This window comes from Kryptolebias marmoratus, linkage group LG2 (genome assembly GCF_001649575.2).
Source record: "Kryptolebias marmoratus isolate JLee-2015 linkage group LG2, ASM164957v2, whole genome shotgun sequence".
NCBI classification, from domain to species: domain Eukaryota; kingdom Metazoa; phylum Chordata; class Actinopteri; order Cyprinodontiformes; family Rivulidae; genus Kryptolebias; species Kryptolebias marmoratus.
In genome coordinates this window covers 10,338,253-10,360,910 of record NC_051431.1, presented here as the reverse complement: position 1 = coordinate 10,360,910, position 22,658 = coordinate 10,338,253, and the positions used below count along the sequence as shown (strand labels likewise).

Sequence of the window (22,658 nt, the reverse complement as noted above, 5' to 3'; positions counted from 1 at the left end):
CCCCCCGTTCTGCTTCTGCTCCTCCCCTGATCCTTCCTCACCGCCTTGTCTCATCTTTTAGAGAGCAGCCTGTGGTTGCTCTTTGTTTTTGATGACCAGGGACTATTTTCCCTTTCCTTCATTCATTCGTCCCAATTTAGTGACCTAAACCCACCGTGACACAGTATGAAGTGTATCAGCAGCCTTGTTAGGAGTTAAATGGAGCAGATCGGACACATAACCAAAGGCCTCACTCAGGCTCACTGAAGATGGCTACAACTAAGAGACATATATAAAAAAGTCTTGTTAGGTGTCCTGAAAAAGTTTAGGCACCTTTACATTTGCCTTATCAAATTTATGTTTTAAAACCAATCTGTCCTGGTGACTCAAATAAAGAGTCAGCCTAATTTATTAGTTGCCAGAAATGTTTAAAAATGACAATTTCTACCAGTTTTCCTGCATAATTTAAAAGATCTTTAAGTCAGCATTCCAAAACTCAAGTTTGATCCTTATTTATATTCATATCCTCTCATACAAGGCACTAAAATGTTTATTTTTTCTTGACTGTTTGACTGTTCATTAATACAAAATATGAAAAGAAGCAAATATTCTCCATAATTCTTTGATGAAATTAGTATTGTATTGATGTCAGTTAAATTTCTGTTCAAGGTTTCAGACCAAATATGTTACGCCTTGTTGGAACAAATAAGGAAACAGCTGTTTATTAAATGTATTTGTTGTATTTCTTCAAAGCTAAATACAGCCTTGTAATTTCAACATAATTCGGCAGAGTAAAATAAATTGGCATACAGTTGTAAGGACAGTAAAAACGCAACATAACATACGTAAACACTGTCTCAAGTTGTGAATTTCAACAGAAATGATCGAAAATAGTATCTGGGGTTTCTGATCAGGTGACCTGGACTAACCAGTCAGACTAGAGTAATAAAGATAAAGGAGGAACGTCCATATTTTCTTTTTTTAGAAGACATTCCAAACACAAATGATGTAGTGGAACTCGTATTGTTACATGATGAGACATTTAAAAGCCATCTGTCAAGAAAAAAACATAGCTTCAGTTTTTTGTATTTTAGTTTGGAGCCGTACGTGTCAGTGAGCTGATTTGATTTTGCTGGGTAATATTAGGAATGCAGGCCTGTGCAGAATTAAACTTTTAATGAGTGAAAAATATTTTGTATGGAAAACCAAAAAGTATTACATTTTAAAAACAGGTTGTTCTTACATTTACACCTAAGTCAGTACTGTTCCCTTCAGCGCTGACTTTCAGTTCAGCTAAAGTTCCAAAGTGAAATTCCTCACATTCGGACTGAGGGCAGGTTTGTTTTTTTGGAAATGAGACTGTAGCGATGGAAATATTTTTGGTTTGTTCAGTGTGGCTGTTTCTGCTTTCACTTCTATTTCTTAGCTTTTAAAGTTTCTGTCCTACTTGTATCTGTGTATTCTTGTTCATGGTCTCAGAAACGTTAAACTATCTGGGTGACTGTTGATCCTATACATGGTGTGAGGTGACAGGAATTCACTCAGCCAGCTGGACCGGAGATGGCTCAGACATCTCTGTGTAGCTGTCTTTAGAATAGGGATTCTTTTTCTTCTCTTCTGTGTCTTTGTTCCATGTTTGCATGTCGACACGTCTTCCTCATGACCCTGGCTCTGCGTCCAGTCCGGAGTCTGTGAATAGCGTCTGTCTCTTGGAACAGAACTGCTATAGACGTCTGCAGCAAAACAGAGCCGTTAGTCAGATATTCGGCTCTGACAAAAAGCAGCGCACATTATATAACCGCTACTATCAGAGGAGGGAGTCTGAACCTCTGTTGGGCACTCTGCATTGTTTTTGATGGCTCTTCCACCCATGTCTGTTTTTGTTTATATAGTGATGTGAAAGCTGCAGATGGGAATTGTTCCCTCTGCCTGGGAGTTTCCCCGACTGCAGAGACGTGCCGTGTGTTTTGTTCACGGGTCGCATTCTGTGGGAGGCCAAAACAGGCGAGGCGTTCGGCTGGGAGTAAACAAACTGATTGGAGGGAAGAGACAGAGAGCGAGAGGGAGAAGCAGAGATGGAAACCAGTTGTCAGAGGAAGGAAGGAAGGTTAGAGAGAGACTGTCATCACTCTTTATCTGCTCGTGTGAAAGAATCTTTTTTTTTTTTTTGAGTCTCTCGCCTTCTCAGAGGTGAAACCTGAACCTTTCACAGCGGATTTATGAATCACGGCAGACTTTTGTTCTTTAGGATGAATGGTTAAAAGCCAGAGGAAGCTTTACAATGAATAGCCTTATTTTCCACAGGCCAGCAGTCATTCAGAGGGGAAGAGGGCACCTGCGATTTGTGCAGGCAGCGTTCAAATACCTAACAAGCCTAAATGCATCTCACAAACACTCTACTGATGCTCTGCATGTTTAAGTGTTTCAGCTGTTTTCGCACGGCAAGGCAACCTGCCACGACGGTTTGTTATATGCGCATGCATTTGAATGTTGGCGTGCAGGGTCAGCTGTTCAGAGTTACAACTAACAGCTGCCTCCTCCAGCAAGAAGCTCTGGTCAATGTTAGGAATTTATTAAAATTAGAACTGAAAGTACCAAAGCGTGTTGTTTTCTATGAAATCCAGTGAACCACATCTGCAGTCTAGCCTCAAATTGTTCCACTCGTGCCAAGCTTTGATTTAAAGTAAAAATAAAAACTATTGTGTTCTGTCTGTCACAAATTGACATATTTGTATACAAAAGGACTACAGTTCTGGAATAAATTATCAAACACCTTCCAACAAGACAGTCACATAAAACAAAGCCTGGGTGGTAGATAAATAGTAAAGGACCCACACTTATATAGTGGCTTTCCTTCTTCTTTCGGCTGTTTCCTTTTCAGGAGTCGCCACAGTGAATCATCCTCCTCCATCTAACTCTGTCTTCTGTGTCCTCTGTCCTCACTCCAACTACCTCCATGTCCTCTCTAACTGCATCCCTATATCTCCTGTTTGGTCTTCCTCTTTGTCTTTTTCCAATATTTCTTCTACCAATATACCCACAGTCCCTCCTCTGCACATGTCCAAACCATCTCAGTCTGGCCTCTCTGACTTTATCTCCCAGTCCTTCAACCTGCGCTGTACCTGTGATGACCTCGTTCCCAATCCTATCCATCCTTGCCACTCCCAAGGAGAACCTGAACATCTTCAGCTCTGCCACTTCCCATTCTGTCTCCTGTCTTTTTGTCAGTGGTGGGACCAGCTATGTTGTATGGTCCATCCTACCTAGACTCTCTTCTTCACCTCCTCTTTACCACACTCCCCGTCCTCCTGGACAGTCGACCCTAAGTACTTGAAGTCCTGCACCTTTGTGACTTCTGCTCCTTTTAGCCTCACTGTTCCTCCTGCCTCCCTCTCATTCACACACATGTACTCTGTCTTGCTGACTTCCATCCCTCGTCTTTTAAGTGCATACCTCCACCTCTCCAGGTTCTCTTCCACCTGTTCCCTGTTCTCACCACAGATCATAATGCCATCTGCAAACATAATCCTGCCTGACCTCATCTGTTAGTCTGTCCATCACCATAGTCCTGCTGTAGTGAGGATATCTTATCCATATCGCAGCTATTTCCATCCTCTTGGCAAAATCCATCTGTCCATCCTAGTTCCTTTCCTTGACACAAAACCTGCCTGTCACTTCTTTGTCTCCTCTGTTTCCTTCACCAACATGCCCATTCAGATCTGCTCCAATCACCGCTCTCTCATCACTTCATCGAGATCCTTCCAGAATTTCTCTTTTGAACCACCATGTTTCTGCTTTTCCATGAACTACTTGAACAAAACTCGCATGCATTCATGTTCAGAATATTGGCAGTTGCCGTCAAATAGAAAAAGAAACAAAAAAAAGGGCTTACACACTGCAGGACTTCCTTTTTGGCACATTTTTTTTGCACCAGGTTTCTAGCAAGGCTCTTCATTAAACTTTATAAGTCTGTGAAATTCCACTCCAGTTTATTTTTGTTTGAGGATAATTTATTGATTTAGATTTATTTATTTCGATCCATTGAGTAGCTTAGTTATGAGAAATGTAATGCATAAAGATTTCATTCTGTTTAGGCTGCAGGTCAGGCTTGTCTCGGTAAGTGAAAACAAAAACATTTAGAGGGGGCCATGGATTCATGCCAGATGAGTGTTCTGTAAATCTCTGCACACAATATGCACCGTGTCAAAAACTGCAAACCCGAGTGGTCAGTCGCATCAGATTTGGGCTGAATAAGATGATAAATGTACAATTTGAACACTGCCTTTGTTTTATTGGCCATTCTTTCATCAGGAACAAAAGGAGGAAGAGCAGTTTCCTTTTTGTTTGCAATGAAGACAAAATAAGGACAGGAAGGAAAGCCACAGTTGTCAAACATCAGTCTTCAGTGTTTAAGTAGGCTGAGTGTTTCCTCTGGACTATGACCCAAAATGACAGTGGTGTTATCAAACACGTAGAAGACTGGTCCAGTAGGTTTTAATAGACCATATTATGTATCATTTAAATCCAAAGGTCACTTTTTACCATTCTATGATTTAATAATCTGAGCTCACTGGAGGTCTCATGCATTTTTAAATGTATTCAATTAATTGTACATCCACAGTAATTTTAGTTAATTTAGCTCTTGCAGGGTGATATGTTGCAGTCTTTAGCAGTCGTTGTGACCTGAAAGGGATCAGAATGTTATGTGTGTACGACGGGAATGCAATAACGAGGTCTGACTCATTGGTCCAGCCTGCGAGGGTCCATTAAAGACCCACACAGCCAGCTCTCATATTGTTCGTGGCCACGGAGGGCCTCCATAAAGCCGCTCTGGTTCATTTCCTGAACCCCTTCGCCCCCTCTCTATTTATGCCCCCCGCTTCCCTCAGCCTCTTAGTCTTTCTGAGTCCTTCAGAACAGGTGAGATGATATCCAGTTTCAGGGAATCTGACCTGCGCGGCTCCACCCTTTTTGTTTCCCATGAATCACAGACAAACGCTCAAGCAGGTTTGTCCTCTGCTGAGAATCGGCCTTTGTGCCCGTTTTTTTTCTCTGTTCTCTCTTGATGAAAACACTCCTCTGTTCTCTCGCCGAGTGGGGACAGAAAGCAGGGAGGGATTGCAAGACGACAAAACGATCTTTATACCTCAATAGCCTGCGCAGGTGTTGTCCTTTGCAGCTGTTTTTTTCTTAAATAAAAATGTTTCAATAGTCGAGGCATTTTTATTGCCAGAAGTTTAATAAAGCTGTGAATGTGTTTCTCAGGAATGAGCGCGCTCGATGGATCAGTGCACTGGGACAGAATGTCAACAATAAGAAGAGTCATGACAGAACCAGTAAGTTCAAAACAAACTGTATTAAACTCAGGCTTTAAGGCCTCCCTTGCTCTTCTTTATTTAGCTCACTGCTCCATCTAGTGGCTATGTAGGGAAACAACTCTTTATTACTGCGATTCGCCTCTATTCAGTTAGGATATTTTGTTTAACTCACCTGAAATGACTTATTGCGCTGCGTTCTGGTTTTTTTTCCCAGACATTATCCAGGTGGAGGCGATCAGAACGTACACGGCGAAGCAGCCAGATGAGATGTCTCTGCAGATGGCTGATGTGGTTTTGGTCTCGCAGCTTGTGGATGGTAAGTACATTAAGTTTTGGTATTCTCTCATGCTCTCCCTGCAGCTTTTTTCTTTTTAAATATTCCTCTAATTTTCCCACATTCTCCCCTCAGCCGCCTCCTTTCATCATGCACTTTCACTCACTCTCCACTCCTTTTTACCACCTATCTCTTTTGCATAATCAACCTAATGTTTAAAGTTTTACAGCAACGTACTCCAAAAAATATGGAAGCTAAAGGGAATTTTAGTTTTGGTGGCCATAGCAACTGGCTCTTCTTTTGTTTTTGTGCTAAAGAAACAGACCTCATGAAAACTATGAGCCCACAGTAAAGGTACAGGGCTGTGAAAAAGTATTCACTTCCTTACAAATTTCTTCTGCTTTTGCTTTTCTTTGTCACACTTATACATTTCAGTTTATCAAACCAATGTTAATATGTGACTAAGATATCAAGAGTAAATACAAAATGCAGTTTTAAAACCTGGCCCCACGTGAGAAAGTAATTGCCCCCTAAATCTACTGTAATTACTGGTCGTGCCACCCTTGGCGGCAACAACAATCGAGCGTTTTCGATAACCGGCAGCGAGTCCTTCACATTGTTGTGGAGGAATTTTGCCGCTGTTGTTCGGATCGTTGTCCTGACGTTCCCCTTCAGGATTTTCAGGTAGAGAGCAGAATTCACAGTTGCCTAGGTCCCGACGTAGCAAAGCAGCTCCAGACCCCTACCCTACCACCACCGTCAGCGACGCTCCGTGACGTTCTTTATGAAAATACAGTGTTAGTTTTCCATCAGGTGTAACGAGACACGCACCTTCCAGTACGTCCCTCTTTTGTCTCATCAGTCCATAGAATCTTTTTCCAGAAGTCTTGGGGGTCATTAAGATGTTTCTTGGCAAATGTGAGATTGGCCTTTGTGAGTGTTTTTCTTTTTTTCCTTAGCAGTGGTTTTAGCCTCGGAAGTCTCCCATGGATGCTATTTCTGCTCTTCATCTCTTTCTTATTGTCGAGTTGTGAACTCTGACCTTAACTGAGGCTTTAGATGTTGTTCTGGGTTCTTTTGGGACCTCCTGGATGAGTCGTTGACGTGCTCTAGGAGTAATTGTAGTCAGCTGGCCACTCCTGGGAAGGTTCACCACCGCTCCATGTTTACATTTGTGAATAATGCCTCTATGTAGGTGATTCCTTAATTTTACAGCCCTGGCAATAATCAGGCCTGTGTGTGGCTAGTGACATAAAACTCAGCATTCCAAAATAAATAAATAAAACCTGAACCCCCCCCAAAAAACAGCTAATTCATGGTTTACAAATTACCTTGTTTACATAGAGCCAAGTTGGTTTATACAGCTATTTTCCCTAAATAAAAGAAATTATTTGAAAACTGCATACATGTAATGGGGCAAATACTTTCTCCAAGCACTGTATGATGCAACATTTCTCCTCGCAGGCTGGTACGAAGGCGAACGACTGCGTGATGGAGAGTGGGGATGGTTTCCATCCGAGTGTGCCGAGAAGATCACGTGCCAGGCCACAATCGAGCGCAACATGCAGAGGATGGATCGCCTGCAGGGGCTGGAGACGAACGTGTGACGAGACAATCAGCTGGAAGAGGGCTTTCACAGGCTGACGGTGATCCTTTAACACTTCAGTGGGCCGCTTTTTTTTTCCTTTTTTTTTTTCAAGCACCGAACTCTGACAAATGAGTTCAGCCGTGACTTGCCTTCAAGGATCCATTTGTTCGCCACAATCCTGCTCAGCATCCGCTAAACACCAATCACCTGTCAGAGTTTCTGACTGTTTTAGCAGGAACTCAGAGGAAGGAGGACAGTTTTCCTAATTAGTGATTGGTGTCGGTGTAAAAAAAGGGACGTCACTTCACACCCCGCAACAAAAGCCATAGCTTTCAACGCCCTGCCACATCACCACTGTCTGCGGGAAGTTTTGTAAATGTGTTTTTTTTTTTTTTTTTCCTAAGCATATTCTTCATAAATGATGTGAAGTCTAATGAGTACAGCTCCTCTGTGGGAGGTAAAGTAGACCAATTAGTGAGAATTCGACAGCGGCCTGGTGCGCGCTCCGTTAACGAGGCACGAGGGCCACGTGATGAGACGCGTCACCAGGAACGGTGCGACCACCAAGACGTTGATTGTTCAAGTGATAATAAGGCACGATTGGCAGCTCTTTAACAGTGTACAACCCCCCCCCATGATTGTTTCAGCAACCTCCGATGGCAAGTGAGATTCTGAGGATGGTTATGTGACACCGCTCGTAATTGATTGGGCAATTATTACAAATGATAGTCATCAGGGACGAGTGATCTTCTGAGCTAAGAAGGGCCGAGTAGCTGCACTCCAACTTGCCGTTTGTCGGCTCTTATTGCCGCCGTCATGAATCAGACTCGTGTATCTCAAGTATTCTCTCTGTCTGTACAGCGACTGGGACGGCCAGAAATCACAGACTTTAAAAACACGTGATGTTAAAGAAATTAATGTGTCTGCTGACGGTGAGAGCAGCACAGACGGGCGACCCCACCTGGACCCGCTTTTAATGCGACTGTCCAGCATGAGTCATCTATTTAAGTGTTGCCCAGCTAAATGAAATAAATGGCTCAACCAGAAGATGGTGATAACACAATTTATCAAGCCCACAGCTCTGGAACCAAACCAGATGACAACCACTAACTATTCAGACTACACAAACCTCGGTTTGGCAGAAAGAAGCAGAAAGAAGCTGCAGGACGGAGTCTCCAAAATCTCAGCTTTGCATTTGAACTCAGGGAGAATGAGCTATTTGATAAAACTCATCTGAACTCTTATTTCAGTTTCTCTTTTTGTAATTACTGTAAACCGGGTATGTAAATGTAAATATGTAAAACACTAATATTTTAGTAAATACGAGTAGTTATAAAAACATATCCTTGTGTTGTAATCAGCTCCTGTTAATAAAAGCTTAATTACTTGGACTTTGTTGTATATCTTTACTGATCAATCATTTCATGTGAATTATTGCTGAATCAAATACAATAGTTATTTTATTTCTGCATTTGACTAGTTGAACTATCAACACATTTTGAGAAGTAGCATGGAAATAATAGCAAATACTTTCCAGATACTTTCTCAAATATCATAACAGTTCATGGTCATCCATCATGAAGGAGGCTGTATTTCAGGCTGAGGAACATTTTTTTTAATCCTAAACCTCATGAGACAGATGAAGCTAAGCAATGCAATTCTTTTATTATTATTATTATTGCAAAATCAACTAAAAGGAGAATTCTGAACTTCTAAAGAGGGTTTCTGTAAAAAAAATTTTGTGAACAATTCCTACCTGTTGTAGATATCTCTTGAGCAGCCTCAGTTTAGAGAAATTAGTTGAATTCTGACCAGACTGACAAGCTAGCAGCTAATCTAAGCAGGGACAAGGGGCACTTCCTGGAGGAATATTGTATTTCTGACAGAATGTGAAACAAATAGTGATGTAAACATTTATAAATCTGAGTTTGATAGGAGATTTTTGAAGTTTTAGGACCTTAGCCATCAGTCCAGTCAGAATTAAAACTATGTTTCTCCAAACTGAGATCGTTCAAGGAGCCATTTGTAACACAAGTCATTAATTTTTTATACCTTGTCACAGAACCCCACTTCAAAATCTCTGAACTCTTCCTTTAGGGGCATTGCTTGAAAAAAAGTGAGACATTTTCAAACATAAAAAAGGCAACCAAGTATATAATTAGTGGTCTTCAAAAAATAAATGATAAAAAAAAAACAAAGCTTATTTTTTTTAGTACTTTCGCCTTCTATGTTTATCTTCAGCATCTCCCAAGGAGTGCTAACGTTTAAACCAAGAAAATCCATCAAGGATGCCGTCCGTTTATCATAAATATTTAAACAAACACGTGTCTAAAGGTGCAATCCGTCATTGCAATGCCTCTTCTCCAACGCCCGCCAAACGTCTGGCTGCTTCTAATCATCGTCGTCATCATCTTCGTCTTTGAAGTAAATGTGTTTTTCTCTTGAGGAAGACGCCCACGGCCTGCCGTAATCTTTACTGCCGCCTGTGGGCTTCTCCTGGGTGGTGATGAGGTCTATGATGGCTGTGATGACGGCACAGTCTTTGGACTGACGGTTGTTCCAGTCCACGGGAGCTGGGTTGCTGATTTTCTCTTCTAACAGTGAGTCCAGCTCTTTCTTTAAACTCTGTAGTAAACAATTAAATAAATAAATGAATTAAAAAAAAAATCAGGATTCGGTAAAAATCAACAAGGCAGAGCAGCTGATTTGAGCGGGTGCTTCGCATACCTTAACAAGGTGAGCGATGCGTGCCGGGGATCTGAAGACGATCCACTGGTCCACCGCGATGGTCTCCTGGCCCTCGTCTTTCTGGATGGTGATGTCCCCTCCGAAGAACAGCAGCGAGAACGGAGACACTTCCGTGCAGTCGTACAGGAAGATCTGAGGGGAGGGAGGAGAAGCCGCTAGCGCACGGGAATATTACAACAGGTTAACACGTTCTGTGACAGGCGGCGACATCATTATGACACATTGTGTCCGACAGCTACTCTGTGGTGTGGACTGAAAGTGTCCCATTAGTGAGGAGAGGATGTGCCAGTTTGAAATGTGTTTTGGTGCCTCTGGTGTTAGGAGAAATGTCATCTTGCCCCATCTGTGAATCTCCCTAATGTGTTACACTCTCCTCCGTCCATTTCCCATGCTTTCCTGACAGCTGCTGATGAGAGCAGTTTGCCTAATCATACCCAAAATGAATATGAATCTTCTGACTAGATGTCATACTTGGTAAAACATTTAAAAAAATGCATTATTATTGCAGGATCAATGTGTGAAATATCAACATTGAGAGAAAAATGCTTGGACTGAGAAAAAACAAAACAAAAAAAAAGGTAGAGTATTTTATTCCAAGTGCTAAGCATTCATGTGATGCATTCTGATAACACATTTTGTCATTCAGGTAGATCTACACTACCCATGATATCCACACTAGACTTACATTTCCTGGTGGGCAGTCAGGTAAAAAATAAAGGTGAAAGACAAACATCAAACAAAACTGGATTTACATAAAGTGGACAGAATAATTAAAAAAAAGAAGAATGAGGAAAAATGGGTTGATCTCAACTTATATCATTACCACAATATTCAAAATAATTACATTTGAGTATTTTCCTAATATTGCAATCCTCTAATTGGTACAGCTTTAAAATTAATCAATTACTGACCATTACAAAATGTCTCTTTAAAACCTCTGTCTTGTTGACAGTAGTGCTCTTGATTTGTTCCGAGTTAAAACTCCAGCACACTCTTTTCTCTTTAATGATGCACCTTTAGACCTTCCCTAAAACCTCACACTCTCCCCTGCAAGGCTGAGGCAATTTAAACCAGCACAAACCAAGCAGGTGGAAAAAAACGCTGCTAAGACAGTAAGTTTACTCCAAACCACAATTTGTAGTACATGATGTAATATATCCTTTTATCAACACGCCACCTTGAAAGGTGTGTGATACTAATAACTGTTAGCAAAATATCTCACAAACCACTGGACAGATTGTTTTGAAACTCTCAGGAAGTAATCACTGAATGTACATCTAAAGCTAACATTTGAAGTCAACCAAATTCAAGATGGCTGCCACAGCTAAAAGACCTTAGCAAACATTTAACCCGACAACACCTCAGTCATTTTTACAGATATTGAGCTAAAGGTTCAGTGTGGTGGTTGTTGAGAGTGCCAACAGATTGTGTAACATCTTTGTTGAAAACTTTGGGATGCAAGGTGGCGGGCGACGTGCAAATCTTCACTGAATGCTTGTTTCATTTCAGGTAGTTTTGACAGGAACATGCATAATAATTGGTAATCATGTTATTCATATCTATTCAATTTTATCTATACAGTGCTGTTTCATATCTAGACGTCATTTTAGGCCAAGTTATCTTAAAAAAAAACCAAACACTTTCACAGGATTCTTTGCGCAGGCACCTGGTGGCAGTGAGGTAAAAGACAAACGTCAAACAGAACCAACAAAAAGCAGAAACAGTCAAATTTAGCGTCACCGTTCAGGAGATGAGAACAAAAGCGACGAGAGATCAAGGACGACTGTATTTACTCCATGAAAGTTTAACGTGCATCAGAGGAGATGACGTTTAACGTCATCCCCCCCGTTTTCTCTCTGCTCCCTTCTCTCCGCGTGAGCAAATAACCTTGAGATTCCCACATTCTCTAAATATCTTACTTCATGAGCGCAGAAGTGCAGCACTGTGCACAGAGAGCGTTTCAGTGTGGTGAAAACAAAAATAAAATACTGCACAAATACCTTCCTGCGTCAAGCCAGAGGCAGAAAGGAGGAAAACAAAAGGCGGAGGCAGCTATTAGAGAGGCAATGAAAAAGGTGTTTTCCTCCAGAAGCACTCACATAAGAAGACGGTACAAAAAAAACAAAACAAAACAAAGATGATGTATTGAAGGGAAAGTCTGAAAAGGGCTGTGAATAAAATAAAAAAAAGAAAAAGGGAAGAGCGAGAGCACTGCAGTCAGGGCTGAAACAGCATCGACCAGTTTGACCCCACAGCCACCTCTTACATTGTGTCTGGAAGCTTTGAAGCACAAGAGCCTTTGAGAGGGAGTTGAAAGGTAGTGTTTTAATCAAATATTCATTAAGTGCAAAACTGGTGTGGCATCATCGCCAACCTTTAGCCACTGGTACTTTCTATCCACTCACAGGCGTCCAGCAGAGGGGCCCGTTTTAAATCCCCAAATCCATTTTTTTCTTTACACATGGAAACTGCTGCATGTCCAGGAGGACATGCAACAGTTTGGTCTGTTTTAGCAAATCAAACACGTGTTTCAGGACGGGAGAAGATCTCCGTCAGTTGGAAATTTACAGTGGAGCAACTGTATACAGAGCACAGGAGGAAGAGCATGACCACAAGGAAGCCGGTGCGTTTTCTTAACCCTTGGGAACAACAGATGAGCTTCCTTCGAAAGTTGATCCTATTAATACTACCGTATTTTCCGGACTACAAGGCGCACCTGAATATTTGCCGCTAAAATTAGGGGAAAATCCTGTTTTGTTCATACATTAGCCGCACCAGACTTTAAGCCGCTACTTTTTGCACAAGCTTTGAACCCTGCAGCTTATCGTCCGGTGCGGCTTTTCTATGGATTTTTCATGATTTTTGCGATATCATAAGAGGTTTTATGACCAGCATGCCACTCTTTTCCCCCGTGACTGTGTGTCTGATCACATGCCCTTCCGCCAGGCAAAGTAGTGCCGTAAAACAGCGGAACGAACCAAAACAAATCCTCTTACGATATCACAAAAATCATGAAAAATCCATTGAAAAAGCCGCACCGGACTATAAGTCGCAGGTTCGAAGCTTGTGCAAAAAGTAGCGGCTTATAGTCCGGAAATTACAGTACATGTTTTAACTTAGCCAATCTTAAAGCAACAAGTAAGGGGATGAGAAAAACACACACATGCTTTCACGCCTCGATTTTCCACTATAAGCTCCAGATTTGCCACTATTGACCCGAAGAATCTTTAGAACATCTCAGGACTAAAAGCTACAGTATGTGCAAAAATGGCTAAAGGCACAATTTAACTAAATAAATTCAAAGCCCACTCGTGCCAGTGTTGAAACATAACACACCCCCAATCCTCTGGGTTTACTTACGCTGCTTGTTCTCATCTTTAGGTGATAAATGAGCCACGTGTAGTTGAAATCATTCTCTTCAGCGTTGACAGATTTTGGGTGGATACACACCTTTCCATCAGCCTGGGTGTACACCTTCACCCTAAAAAAAGAGGAGAGGAATAAATGCTGGGAAGCCTAGTAATCGTACATTCCAAACACCACCTCAAATTATGAGAAATAAACATTATCCTGTTACATCTACGATTAATATAGACTTTAAGAAAAAAGGAATTTGGTGTCAGCTAAAAATGCATCTCGTTAGCCAAGATGGAAACAAAAAACTATTTTTTTAATATTTTCTTTTCCCTCACCAACTGTTGTAAACAAAAACACTTAGAGTTAGTTTTATTTTTTTTAAAAAAAGCTCTACAACTGAAGTTGAAACATACAACAGTATTTTAAAGTTCTGGCATCCCTGGAAATGGTTGTCATCACCAGTAAAAGATGAGTTGATTTCCAGAGTTTTTATTCTTCCTTCCTTCAGAGTTTGAATAAATGAAACGGTGTTCACGGTGCATTTGGCAGCAGCTCATCTGGCAGCATTTAGGAGCTTTCTGGAGCGGTCCTTGTTTGCAGCGAAAAGATTGAAATTCTGTGATTTTTCTTAGTAATGAGAACACGTATCCTCTGCTTCTCTGTCCACATAGTTTTGATCTTATTTTAATCAGCAGCCAAGCCAAAACCTTCAGCTTGGACCTTTAAAGTTTTTCTTTTTTTTTTTTTTTTTTACTTTTTACAGATAGCCCAACATTTTCCTTCAGAATTTAATGACTGATTTTAATTCATTTTCCCTGTGATTAGTTTTCTGAGCTCCAAAACGAGCCTGAAGTATGAATAATCTATACAATAAATTCAATTTGTTCAGCTTCGTAGGCAGCAGTGGAAGCTTGCTCCTGCTGACTTTTACAATATAATTCATGGAATTATAAGTTTTATGCTCTTACTTAGTCCTTCTTAATGATGACAGTACAGAAGCCACAGGTGAAACAAGATGATTAAACTCTCAAACCTTGGTAAAGGATTTTGGGGAGGAAAATGCACAGATTTAACTAAAAAAAAAAGTTGGATAAAAGGTTTAACTTGAGGTTTAAAGCCTTAAAGGTCAGTTCATCTTGAAAACACTCAAACCTCTGCTCAACACTTTACATCAGCTGACAAAAACCTATAAAAACTTTTAAAACAATTAAAAATTTGGCCTCTTAGAGAGTAAAATTCATTTATGAACAGATGTTTTAATCACTCAGAATAAGAAATTTGCAGTCAGCACTGATAGTTTGTGGAACAATATAATGGATATTTCAAGGACTCATTGAATATTTAGAGAAAAAAGGATAAATCAGTCGATATTACCACCTCATTTTGGAAATGTCAAGCTGTTGTGAGGTCAGACTTCTGTCTCCCACCACTCACCTGTGCTCCAGGTTAACACTTACAGCCGACAATCAAAATACTCTGAATCTGCAGAATAAGCTGCGTCCATTTAAGATTCATTGTGTAAAAATTAACTGAACAACTTAACAGCAAAAAGGTGACAGTTTAGGACGGGTTATTTAGTGAATGTGTATTTTAATAGCTACATGTCAAGTCTGAGAAAAATTTTAAAAAATAAACCATGACATGGTAAATTGCTAAAATTTTAAACCTTAAAACGTCCTAAAATCTGTAGCTGATGTCAAAGTAGCTACATTTATCTTGTATATAAATATAAATCTGAGCTGTGCTCATTCTGTACCAATTTTTGAAATATTGGATGTTTTAATGCTGCAAAATATTTATTATGAGAATATCTACTATGCGTGTGAATGTGTGTGTGTGTGTGTGTCTGTATTCGCACACTGTGTTCTTAGTTGTGTAAAAAGAAAAACGGACTGAAAAGGGGATATAATTTGTTTTCAAATCACCGGGTAGCTTCAGAAATAATCCAATTAGATGCTTTTAGCTTGTTATTATAATTCTTTTCAAATGCCTCCTGTCATCCTGCCATGGAGGAAAAAAAAAGGATTCATTGCTAACATTAAAGTAACACCATGTTCCAAACTTTTGTGTGTCAGCCAGACGGAAGCGACCGGTCGGCTGCAGAGAACGAGCTGAATGCACCAGACAGCAGTTTGATTTGGATACAGAACAAAAACTGACGAGTCGAGCAATTAAATCATTACATTTGCAGAGCTGTTGTGCAGACATTAAATCTTACCGATATGGGAAGTTTAATGTGAAGATGAGAACTGACAGAGACAGACAAAAGCAAGCGTCTCTATGGGCTTCCTTTGTTTGGCGTGTTACGTTTTTTTTGGGGGGGCCTAAAATGTGCTGAATGAATAAAACTGACATTGTCCCTGCCATCAATCCTCTGCACACAGGTCACAGCTGCTCCCCCTGACAGCTGCCTGAGGGCCACTCCGTGATGACTGCATTGATCTCAAGCTGCAAAACTGCCTTTTGACAGTTTTCCTAATACGGTCGGCACAGCTGCAGGTAACTGTCACAGGACCCTTACAGAACTCTCACAGAGAGGTCTGATAAACGATTGCAATGCGAGGGGTTTTTTGTCTTTCAGCTGAGAGAGAGACAAGAAAATATCCACCTCTGTATCTTGTGATTTACGAACAAACAGACTCACCCAGGTCTCTTTTTGCTGAAAGACGGTCTGATCATGGCCACTTTGGGGTAGAGTCCTGCTACAATCACTGCTTTGATTAACTTCTCATTATCTGAGAGAAGACGTGACAAGGGGAGAGAAATCTGATGAGTGCTGATCCACAGAACGCTCGTCTGATCCACAAGACAATCAGAAGAGGAAGTCATTTCTTTGTTACCTGAGTTGATATTGGATGTGGGGTCTTTGGGGTCACTGCTGCTGACAAAGCCTGTGTGCATGAGGTGCTCGGCAAACTGACCCTTCATGTTGTGCAGCATCTAAATCAATAAAAAGGACAAATTCTTCCATAGTAAAAAGTTGTATTTTATTTTTCAGACGGACGCCATCGGTTGGCATCAGCCCGACTCACCTGGAGCGTGTTGGCGGACAGGAAGTTGTCCCAGCAGTAGTCCTTCTCAGACCTGGCGCCGCGTCGTTTGGCTTCCTCCCAGCCCTGGCCGGTGCACGACAAATCCAAACAGAAACAAGTCACTCAGGAAAGACAGTAAAAAAAAAAAAAAAAAAAAAAAAAAAAAAAAAGCCAGAGCCAGTGCTGTGGTTTCTGTTTACCGTGACGGCGTTGACAATAGTGAGGTGGTCACTTTTAGAGTTTCTGGACAGAACTCTCCTTCTCATGTCTGCCATCTTTTCTTTGCCCTTAAAGACGAACGAATAAAAATAACTTTTTAATATGCAAGACAAACAAAAAGAGTCAGATGTTAGAATGGAGCAACGTGAGCTGACGTGTGTGTGTGTGTGTGTGTGTGTTGCTGATGTAAGCTTTCATGTCTGTGAATTCTGCACCCCTACCAGGGGGATGAAGAAAGGGTCTTTGAAGCTGAGCGAAGCGGCGATGGTGAGTACAGGGTCGAGGCATCCCAACAGGGCTCCGAACAGGATGAGTTTGCCGATGTGAGGCTCCACAGGCAGACGGGCCAGGTGGAAACCCAGCGCCGTCAGGTTCTCCGTGTGGTCCAGGGCGTTCTAACACAACAGGGTCACAAAATGGTTTCAGCTCAGCATTCTGTGTTTTTGAACAGTATCCATTCTTTAACTCAAAGTGAAATTACTCGTTTATACTTATATTTTTTGTATCTTGGTAACACTTGAAGTTAAAAATAGTTGAAATAAGCTTGATAGAATCACATCATTAAAGGTGAGACACTAATACTAACCTGATTAAATGAAAATAAATACAAAATCTATTTAAACATTTTATCAGATATCAAGGTTTGATACTTCTCTGTTTTGTTTTTGGTGATTGTTACTCCATTTGAAATCCCAGACAATTAGTTGTTAAAAACAGATGATCTTACATTAACTTAAGTTTTAAATAATCAGTAGTTCAATAATTTTAATCAATCCGTCAACATTTATAAAGCACTTTTCTTACAGCAGAGTGTAACACAAAGTGCTTTACAGCTGATTACAACCAAGCAAACAAATCCACAACTACTAAGCAAATTAAGTTAACACAATGATACATTTAAAAAAGTCTAAACAATAATGATTTCAATACAAAAGAACCAAAGGAACTGAGGACATGAAATGTTATTAATAAGGAAACATCAAAAGTAGCTATTTGAATTGTAAATAAATAAAAATATTCTAATAAATGGAATTAAAAATTAACAGTAAAAGAAACAAAGTAACACAGAGTTAAAACAAAATATCTAAATTATATTAAATCTGACAAATTCATTGAAAAGTCAAAAGCAGTAGCACAATAAAGCTTAGTGAGTAAAATGAACATAAGATTAGCATTTAGGAATAAATAATCATCCAAACTAAATAAAACTTTAAGCCAAATGAACAGGGGCATCCTACAATTTTGTTAAATTACAAAGAAATAAAAACATAGAAGAATTAAAGAAAAATTTGCCAGATTGCTGACTTATTAGTTGCAGTTTTGCATCATTAAATCTAGAACCCCATCTCGAAACATGACAAATGATTTCTTTTCTGCCCTACCAGGTCTGTGAGGTTTTTGATGGCGAGGGCCACGGCCTTCTTAGAGGGAGGGTCCAGGGCTTTCTCCAAAAATTGACCTATGGATCCCAGCTTCAAAATCTAGATGGTGTACAATCACATTTCATCATGTTAGAATCGTCATATTTCTGAAAGAAAACACCAATGAAAACACCTTCACATGCTTCTGGAAGATAAGAGCCGTTTCTGTGAGTGCGTTCGTTTCCACGTTAAAAAAACCAGACGTTTTAATTGTCCAAACCAAAGCGGAAAGAAGCAACCACATTTCCACTCTTCAGACGACAAAAGGGGTGATGTTGGAGTGTCTGCGCATTAGAGATTCAGCTCAGAGTCCAACATGTTGGAAGTGTTTCTCTCACTTTAAAGGCCGACGTGATGCATTAGTCCACCTCTCACCCACCATCTTAAAAAAGAAAAAAAATCCAACTGCATTAAACACGTACTCAAATAGATTAAACCGAGCTGGTGGAAGACTCACGCTGGAAAGCACATACAATAAAGTCACTGACGAGCATGATCTCTGCAAACACTAAAACTGGATGAACTTTGGCTTTGTGTTCCATTAGCGCCCATTTTCTGAGGATTTAAAAAAAGACAAGGAGGAGGGGTGTGCCAAAGGAAAAAAAGACAGCTGTTCATATATGAGAATGAGAAGTGATTATATTGTTCTGAAAAAGAGAAAAAGAGCAGGAGAACAAGGGCTCCGAGTCAGCCTGGGATGCAAAATCCTGCACTGCCTTTGCTCCTCGCAGACCCCCCCCCCCTCCTTCACTCCAACTCATTTGGACCAATCCCATCCTCATCTCAACCCCGGAGCCAAAACCAATCTTTCACCCTTCTGACAGGCTGCATCTCCCTTTCTCCCCCTTCCACACAACCTTTATCTGCAGGCAGAGCTCCTCCAGCGGCGTTCTCATAATTTCAGGTAATTGATAGGCATCTAGCAGGCTGGCCCTGAGCCCGTTGTACAGGTGGTAGCACTTTCCTGGCTGCACTCTGGATATATGTAGAGAGAGAGAGAGAGAGAAAAAAAAAGATTACATGTTAGACCAGTCCTGTGACAAGGGTTTAATTTGAAAAAAATCAGTGGGATGAAACTGTGCGCAGTAAGCAGCTCCTGCTAATTGGGCCTCGCTGCACTTTGATGTCAGAGCATCTAACAGAACGGGCGTTTCGAGTCACAAACTGGAAGTGACCTGGGAGGGACTGAACTTTTAACTCTTTCCGCGTCTGTAGGCGACAAAACGGCGAGGCGTGGGACGAAGGAAAACGGTGACAGGAAGCTTGGATGCCAAAGAGAAGGAAACGTACCCAGAGGCATGTTTTTAAAGCGCTTCTCATTTCGGACATGACTGTGACACGAACGAACCTGCCTGCGCGTCCTTTCCTCTGCTTGGCATTGGCCAAGCTGACCCACTCGGCTGTCATCGTGCTGATGTTGTTGTTGGTGTCAAAGTTGGTCTCCTTAATCTTGCCTCCATCGATCACATAAACAACATCGTCTATGGTGATGCTGCGAGACGAGGAGGGGAAGTTAGACAAGCAGAACAAAATGGAGTTGAGACACAAAAAAAAAGAAAACAAACCCCCAAACACACTTCAAAGGGGTCAGTCAAGTAGATTAAGTTAAGAAACTTAAACTCAATCACTCAGCAGTAAAATGCTTAATGGTAACCCTTTGATATGAGTTGCAGTCTACATTTAGTGGAGTAATTTGGGGTGAGGCGGCGTCTTCATTTGCTCAGCTTGTGTGAGAGTGGCGGGTCTTTGGAAATCCATTAACAAATTGCCTGTTGAGAATTTCATATCCAAGCCAATGTGCCAGCATTTGTAATCAATCCAAGTAATGTATGCTAATTAGTTTCAAATCTGCTTTTCCTCATAATGACTTGAAACTGCTGCATTTTACTGGCAAACACACACAGCATTTATGCATATTAGGAAAACTACTCTTTTAATTAATATTTTCTTTATTTTACAAGCGAAACAGCTGCTAAAAAGGCTTGATTTAAAAGAAGCCTTTAAACTCACACACAAACACATACTCACCTGGTCTCTGCAATGTTAGTAGCAATCACAATCTTTCTGACTCCAGGTGGAGGTCTTTTGAAGACCTGAGAGGATTTGAAAAGTTAGATGACATCTCTGACATAAAAAAAAATAAAAATGTTGGACACAGAGAGATGGTCAGATAAATACAGGAGAATACTGACCTGCGTCTGATTAACAGTGGGCATGAGTGAGTGCAGAGGGATGATAACAAAATTGTCTGAAATGCAACAGAAAAAGTCAAACAGAGCTCCAGTTAGCAAAACATTACCGCCATTACTGCTAAAATGCGAGCGATAATGTAACTCCCTGTGTGTGTGTTTGTCTGTCTATGGATATACATCTATAACTGAATAACTTTGAAAGCCAACTTGATTTGAAATGGCTACCAAAGCTAATCAACTTTAGTACAAAAAATGTCTCTGATAAAGTCAGTTTTACAGATATTGAGCTAAACTTTTGTGTAGCAGTAAGTGAGAGTCATTCCAAAGACATTCTCCAAGCACCAACAGACTGCAGAAGCTCTTATATATTGTGTGCAATAGGGCGTAATGTTATTTTTTAATGTTATTTTTAAGATTTGACCAAAAAGGCTAAAGCTCACCTGGCTAGAACTTTTTTTCAAGACATGATGATCTTAATTTAAAAAACTCTGAAAGGCAGCAGACGGAGAATGCTAGTTCTTTAAATGTTTCATGTTTTGCTTCCAACGAGCCAGACATGTGTGTTTTCTTTTAAAGATGGCAAGGCTCACGGCAAAATTCAAAGTTCCTTTAGGCTCTCAAAGTTCTTCTTTGAACTTTGGCTACATTTCGCTTATTTTCTGTTCTATCCTCGTGTCTGAAGCAGGAAAAAATCCAGCAGAAACCCAACAAAGGGCCAAGAGATCATCCTTGAGTTGATCGTCTACTGTACGTACTTTCTAGGTTTTGCAGTAAAGCAGACTGTAATATAGAAAAAATAAAAAACCAAGCCTTTCCTACCTGATCGGAACATCTGCTGAGCCGTTAGCAGGTCATTGAGAGTGCTGATGTTGTCCCAACCTGGCAGGAAGACCAAGATAGCACCTTCCTGCCAAAGAAATGATGTATCATCATGAGCATGGGGTGGGGGGTGGAATACAAACTGCTGACGGTAACAAATAACTATTACACCAACAGATGAACAAGGTGCCCGAGTCCTTGGAGGAAGTGAGCCGAGTCAAACAGAAACGACTTGCCCACAGCTCCCATCCTCCACATTCAGCCACACAAAGTGCCCCGGAACGTGTCGCCAGCATCATTAGGACGGCACAGTTTCTCCACAACAAGGCAGCTTTTGCTCCACAGCAGCAGAGGAAAAGCAAAAACCTATTAGCCTTGTGGAGAAACATGAGTAAACCAATGCTAGCTTAGAAAACAAGATTTTAATGATAACCCTGTGTGAGAAAAAATCTCTGCACATCATTTTCCAGGGCCTGCAAATGGATAACATGGCAGCCCATCTGGTACAAAAATCAAAACTACATCTAGATTGGGCAGTTGTAAAAGTGAAAGACATTATCTTTTAAACAGAGAGTCAAGTGTTTTTCTTTGTATGTAGGTAGAAATTATTGTCAGGCACAAACATCTCACAAGAACAGCTGAACAGCTGCAGGAACGAACCACAGGGAGAGTCGGATCTGGACACGTAAAGTGATTTCATTGGCAACTAACGGGCTCAGACTGATTTATGTGAAGTTCTGAAGAGGATTTTAGTCGCAGCTTTCCAAAAGGAGAATTCTTTAACTGAAAACTGCAGCGGATGGGTTTTTAAACAGGAAAACATCAAGTGAATCTGAGTGAGATTCCACACACAAACTTCACTCTGTGTGTGTGTGATTCCATTTGATTGAACGCGCTGTGGTGGCAGTTCTGCGTGCTGTGCACAAGTTTGAAATATTTAAACTTGGACATGGCCCACAGGGCGGCAAGCTGTGCCCACCACTTTCTATGTGAAAGGGGGGGGGGTTACAAGAAAATAAAAAAACAGAACTGAAAAATATTACAAATTTTGAGAAACCTGAGCAAAATCTTTCCACTGCATAAAAACTACTTTCAAAGAATTATTATTCTTAGAATGAAATTAAGCAGGCTAAACATAACCCCCCTATTTTAAAACAGAACAGTTAATCATTACCTGGGAGAAATGAAAAGGAGATGAAGTTCAGACAAGAAGTAGCTTCGGAGCCGTGAGTATTCATGCGTTTTAATTAAACCCAATTACGATGAACGATCAAACACCCGCGCCCACTGGGGACTGTGTGTGTGTTCACGAGGCAGTTACAGTATGACACAAATATATAATTACACACACGCAGCACACAAACAAACTGATAAATTCAGGGAGAAAATAATAATAATAATAATAAAAAAAAAAGTAGGGTAAGCTGTGTAGTGTCAGCCTGCTATTTGGCAACACACACACAGACACACACACATCCACCTCCGTACAGAGCTGCACCTCGCAGGCAGTCATTACAGCCTGCATGTCGGCCCCTTTGTGGCTAATCATAGACCACTTTGATATAATTAACCAATCATCACGGTCGAAGGCCTGACAGACGGACTGTATTCTTGCTTCGGGACGCCGTCGTGGCAAATAAGTCGGTTCGCGCTCAGCCGTCTGACAATGCCACGGCGAATCAGCTGCTCCGGTGGCTGAGTGTTGCTGTGA

The 22,658-nt window shown here is 40.9% G+C and overlaps 2 protein-coding genes across 3 annotated transcripts in view; one reads left to right on the top strand and one right to left on the bottom strand.

Annotated features, from left to right (window-relative positions):
• The window catches only part of LOC108240928 (rho guanine nucleotide exchange factor 26), a 28,635-nt gene extending 20,085 nt beyond the window's left edge, over positions 1-8,550 (top strand). For both annotated transcript variants that reach the window (XM_037974102.1, XM_017424726.3), the window contains exons 13-15: positions 5,245-5,315; positions 5,512-5,613; positions 7,036-8,550. In XM_037974102.1, the coding sequence (XP_037830030.1) occupies positions 5,245-5,315; positions 5,512-5,613; positions 7,036-7,178 (316 nt within the window). In that variant the 3' untranslated portion in view covers positions 7,179-8,550. The remainder of the gene's footprint in view (positions 1-5,244; positions 5,316-5,511; positions 5,614-7,035) is intronic.
• dhx36 (DEAH (Asp-Glu-Ala-His) box polypeptide 36) overlaps positions 7,541-22,658 on the bottom strand; it is a 27,734-nt gene continuing 12,616 nt past the window's right edge. The window contains exons 13-26 of the mRNA XM_017424725.3: positions 20,948-21,035; positions 20,129-20,184; positions 19,965-20,029; positions 19,285-19,428; positions 18,794-18,911; positions 17,898-17,996; positions 16,737-16,910; positions 16,497-16,583; positions 16,297-16,380; positions 16,105-16,204; positions 15,909-15,999; positions 13,268-13,388; positions 9,887-10,039; positions 7,541-9,784 (exon numbers count right to left, since the gene is read on the bottom strand). Of these exons, the coding sequence (XP_017280214.1) occupies positions 9,551-9,784; positions 9,887-10,039; positions 13,268-13,388; positions 15,909-15,999; positions 16,105-16,204; positions 16,297-16,380; positions 16,497-16,583; positions 16,737-16,910; positions 17,898-17,996; positions 18,794-18,911; positions 19,285-19,428; positions 19,965-20,029; positions 20,129-20,184; positions 20,948-21,035 (1,614 nt within the window). The 3' untranslated portion in view covers positions 7,541-9,550. The remainder of the gene's footprint in view (positions 9,785-9,886; positions 10,040-13,267; positions 13,389-15,908; positions 16,000-16,104; positions 16,205-16,296; positions 16,381-16,496; positions 16,584-16,736; positions 16,911-17,897; positions 17,997-18,793; positions 18,912-19,284; positions 19,429-19,964; positions 20,030-20,128; positions 20,185-20,947; positions 21,036-22,658) is intronic.